At 42.5% G+C, this 4588-nt stretch overlaps 1 protein-coding gene across 1 annotated transcript; it reads left to right on the top strand.

Annotated features, from left to right (window-relative positions):
• The first annotated feature begins 156 nt into the window (after positions 1–156).
• Positions 157–738, top strand: LOC124845826 (uncharacterized). Its single transcript, XM_088115865.1, has one exon. The coding sequence runs from the start codon at positions 157–159 to the stop codon at positions 736–738; it is 582 nt and encodes a 193-aa protein (XP_087971991.1).
• Positions 739–4588: the final 3850 nt, after the last annotated feature.

Raw genomic sequence — 4588 nt, forward strand, 5'->3', positions numbered from 1 at the left:
GATGAGAGAAGAAAGAGAAAAGAAAAAGAATTTGAGAAGCCTCTTCCCTATCCACAAATCTACTCAAGAAAGGAGAAGGAGAAGCAGTTTGGGCAGTTTATGGATATCTTCAAGCAATTGGAGATTAAAATACCCTTTTGAGAAGCACTGCAACAAATGTTGGCCTATGCAAAGTTCATGAAGGAACTCCTCACTAAAAAGAAGAAATACATAGAGGAAGAGACCACTGAAGTGCAAGGCAACTGTAGTGCCATTATCCAGAAGCTCCTCCCTCAGAAATTCAAGGATCCGGGTAGCTTCATCATCCCTTGCACTATAGGGAAGCTAGCTATTGGGAAAGCCTTGATTGACTTGGGTGCTAGCATCAATATAATGCCTCTTTCCTTATTCAAGAAGATTGGAGAGCTAGAACTCAAGCCCACTCGGATGACTCTACAATTGGCTGACAGATCCATCAAGTATCCACATGGTGTGGTGGAGGATGTACTTGTTAAAGTTGATAAATTTGTGTTCTCGGTGGATTTCGTTATCATGGAGATGAAGGTGGATGTGGATGTGCCTCTCATTCTTGAAAGGGCGTTTATGAAGACGACAAGAGTGCTTATTGATGTTGATGATGGCAAGCTCAAGGTAAGGGTGGAAGATGAAGAGGTGAATTTTAATGTCTTTGAAGCCATGTTCCACTCCAATGATGAGGGAGAATGTTTTCAAGTTGATGTGCTTGATGAAGCTGCATGAAGGTGAAAAGGGAGAGATACATATTTCATCCCCTCTTATGAAGACCCTCATTGATGCACATGAATCTCTCAATGAGGAAGAAGAGAGAATTCTTGAAGAGTGTTTGACGGATCTTGATGTGCTCAAGGAGATTCCAACTCAAGAAATGAAGATTGAAGACCTGAAGACTGATGCCATGGTTGAAGAGAAGAAGTTGAAGTTGAAGATGTTAACCTCTCACTTAAAGTATGTTTTTCTAGAAGAGGGTATGAGCAAACCAGTAATTATCAGCAGCTCCTTATCATCTGACGAAGAGAAGAAGCTGATAGAGGTCCTAAAAAGCAACAAAGGAGTTGTGGGATGGTCTATCTCTGATTTGAAGGGGATAAGTTCCACTTATTGCATGCATATAATCTTTATGGAAGAGGATTTCAAACCAGTGGCCCAATCTCAAAGACGGCTCAATCCCATCATGAAAGAGGAGGTGAGGAAAGAGGTTCTAAAGCTTCTTGAGGCCGAAATCATTTATCCTATTTCTGATAGCACTTGGGTGAGTCTAGTGCAAGTAGTGCCCAAGAAGGGTGTCATGACAGTAGTGTGTAATGAGAAGAATGAACTCATCCCTACAAGAACAGTCACCGGTTGGAGAATGTGTATCGACTACCGGAAGCTAAATAAGGCCACTAGAAAGGATCACTTTCCTCTCCCCTTCATGGACCAGATGCTAGAGAGATTGGCTGGTCAAGCCTTCTACTGCTTCTTGGATGGGTATTCTGGTTACAATCAAATAGCTGTGGATCCTAAAGATCAAGAGAAGATAACTTTCACATGCCCCTTTGGTATATTTGCATATAGAAAGATGCCATTTGGGCTTTGTAACACCCCAACCACTTTCAAAAGATGCATGCAAGCCATATTCTCAGACCTTGTGGAGAAATGTATAGAAGTCTTCATGGATGACTTCTAAGTGTTTGGGAGTTCATTTGATCTATGCCTGGCAAATCTAAAGATTGTCTTGAAAAGATGCATCCAAACCAATCTCATTCTTAATTGGGAGAAATGCCACTTCATGGTGACCGAAGGCATTGTTTTGGGGCATAAGATATCATCCAAGGGGATTGAAGTGGACAAAGCCAAAGTAGAGGTTATTGAAAAGCTTCCTCCACCAAACAATGTAAAGGGCGTTTGAAGCTTTCCTGGTCATACTGGCTTCTATAGAAGATTCATTCAAGACTTCTCCAAGACTGCAAAGCCCTTGAGCAATCTCCTTGTAAAGGATACACCCTTTGAAATGAATAAGGAATGCCTGAAGGCATTTGAAATCCTGAAGAATAAGTTGATTTCGGCCCTAGTGATTATAGCTCTCAATTGGGATCAAGACTTTGAACAGCTGTAAAAGTTCTTCAATCTGGATTGTATTGGCCTACCTTGTTCAAGGATTATCACCGTCATGCTAGAAACTGTGATAAATGCCAGAGAACGGGGAGTATTTCAAGAAGGCATGAAATGCCTTTGCAGGCCATTCAAGAGGTTGAAGTCTTTGATTGCTGGGGTATAGATTTTGTTGGCCCTCTTCCTCTTTCTTTCAACAATGAGTATATTCTGGTGGCTGTTGATTATGTGAGCAAATGGGTGGAGGCAGTTGCTTGCCCTAAGAATGATGCTTCTACAGTTATAAATTTTTTGAAAAGGCAAATCTTTGCCCGGTTTGGAGTTCCTAGGGTCCTCATCAATGATGGAGGATCCCATTTCTGCAATGCTCAACTTGCCAAGGTGCTTAAGTATTATGAAGTGAATCATAAGGTGGCCTCACCTTATCATTCACAAACAAATGGCCAAGCTGAAGTTTCAAACCGGGAAATAAAGAAGATTCTTGAGAAAACAGTTGCTTCCTCTAGAAAGGATTGGTCTCAAAAGCTGGATGATGCCCTTTGGGCATACAGAACTGCCATGAAGACTCTAGTGGGGCTATCTCCTTTCCAGTTGGTCTATGGAAAGGCTTGTCATCTGCCGGTGGAAATGGAGCACCGGGCTTATTGGGCTTTAAAGTTCTTGAATTTTAACCCCTCCAAGTCGGTTGAAAAGAGAAAGAGACAACTGCTTGAACTTGAAGAGATGCACCTTCATGCCTATGATATTTCCAAAAGCTACAAGGAGAAAGTCAAGTTCTACATGACAGGAAGCTAGTTAAGAAGATCTTTCATCCTGGCCAGCAAGTGTTGTTGTTTAACTCTCGCTTCAAAATCTTCGCTGGCAAATTGAAGTCAAAATGGTCGGGCCCGTTCACCATCGAGGATGTTAAATAGCATGGAGTAATCAAGCTAATGGATCCATCCTCTGATGACCCACAGAGAAGCTGGGTAGTCAATGGGCAACGACTCAAACATTACTTGGGTGGTGAGGTGAAACGCCTCAACACAAGTATTGAGTTGGTTGACCCCTGAGCATAACAGTGTCAAGCTAATGACGTTAAACAAGCGTTTACTGGGAGGCAACCCAGCTTTCTAACCCTTCTTCTGTGTGATTTTGTTATTTGAGTGTATTTTGATTGTTTGAAATTGCTTTAGGATGTGTTGGGTTGATTTGGTTATTCTGGAGCATGTTAGTGTGTTGTGTAGTTTATGTGAGGTTAATAGTGTATTAGTGTCATGTTGAGTGTTGTAGTAAATTGATGTGAATAGGTATGGCTTAACCTGTTTAGATGTGTTCTAGTGTTTGTATTTGTTTTTTATTAGTTTGTTGAGTTTAGGTAAGCTTAAAGTGTCAAAATGTAAAGCCTTGAGTTGTAAGAACTAGAGAGCTTGGAAGTGTGCACTTGATTTGTCATTCTAGCACTCAATTTCACCTCTTTTTGTGTTGAGCAAGTTTGTATAGCAAAAACATAGTGATATGGGCTGAATTTATTTCCAAGAAGTGTCAAATTCCAAAAATCATAGAGTGAGTTGTCCAATTTTGCAGTTGTTGAATTTTGTAGTTGTTGAATTCTGCAGTTGTTGAATTCTGCAGATGTTGAATTCTGCAGAATTCACGCCTAACCCCCTCTGACCAGGGGTGCCCGGCTCAAGCTGCATAGGGCCAGCTTATGCTGGTGTGTGGTCTTCTGCTTAGTCACGCCCAACGCCATCCACCTAGGGTCGCCCAGCGTCATAGTTGCAGACCCAATTTCGGGTTGGGCTTAAATGCAGAGTTAGTTGGCCCATTTCAAATTTTCTAACCCTTAGCCACACTCTCTCACTGCCGAACCCTAAACCATCAATCTTTGTCACTCTCATTCTCCACCGTGTCGCCGTCACGCAACCCCCCCCCCCCCCCCCGAAACCAAAACCCTCTTCTCTTCATCTCTCACGGTCACCCATTCTCTCCACTCAACCCACTCTCTCACGGTCACCCACCCTCTAAATCACTCACCCACTCTCATTCTCTCACGGCCACACTATCAAATACTCACTTTCTCCTACTCTTCACTTGACCCACTCATTCCTTCATTCATCTCTCAAACCTTCATTCATCCTCACGGTCTCCCACAACACGTTGCTTTCTTCGCTCTTTCTGCTCATCACACTCAAGTAGGTATTCCGTGTTGACTGTTCTAGACTAGAGTTGTTTTGTTTGTTGTTTTAGTGCGTGCATTTCCATTGTCTTTGGCCACCAGTGTGCATAATCTTTCATGATTGTATGTATTAGTATATGTGCATACTCAATTGCACTCTATTTTTTTTACTGTCATTGTTGTGCAAGTCTGTTCTGGAATGATATTTTTGTAACGGGCTTAACATTGGGTCAGTCATGAGACAATCAGGCGCTGCATCTGCAGAAATTTTCTGCAACACTCGCGCCCGGCGCCCTCCATCTAGGGGCGCCTAGGCGCCAG

This window comes from Vigna umbellata, chromosome 5 (assembly GCF_029865625.1).
Source record: "Vigna umbellata cultivar VRB3 chromosome 5, Vumbellata_1.0, whole genome shotgun sequence".
NCBI classification, from domain to species: domain Eukaryota; kingdom Viridiplantae; phylum Streptophyta; class Magnoliopsida; order Fabales; family Fabaceae; genus Vigna; species Vigna umbellata.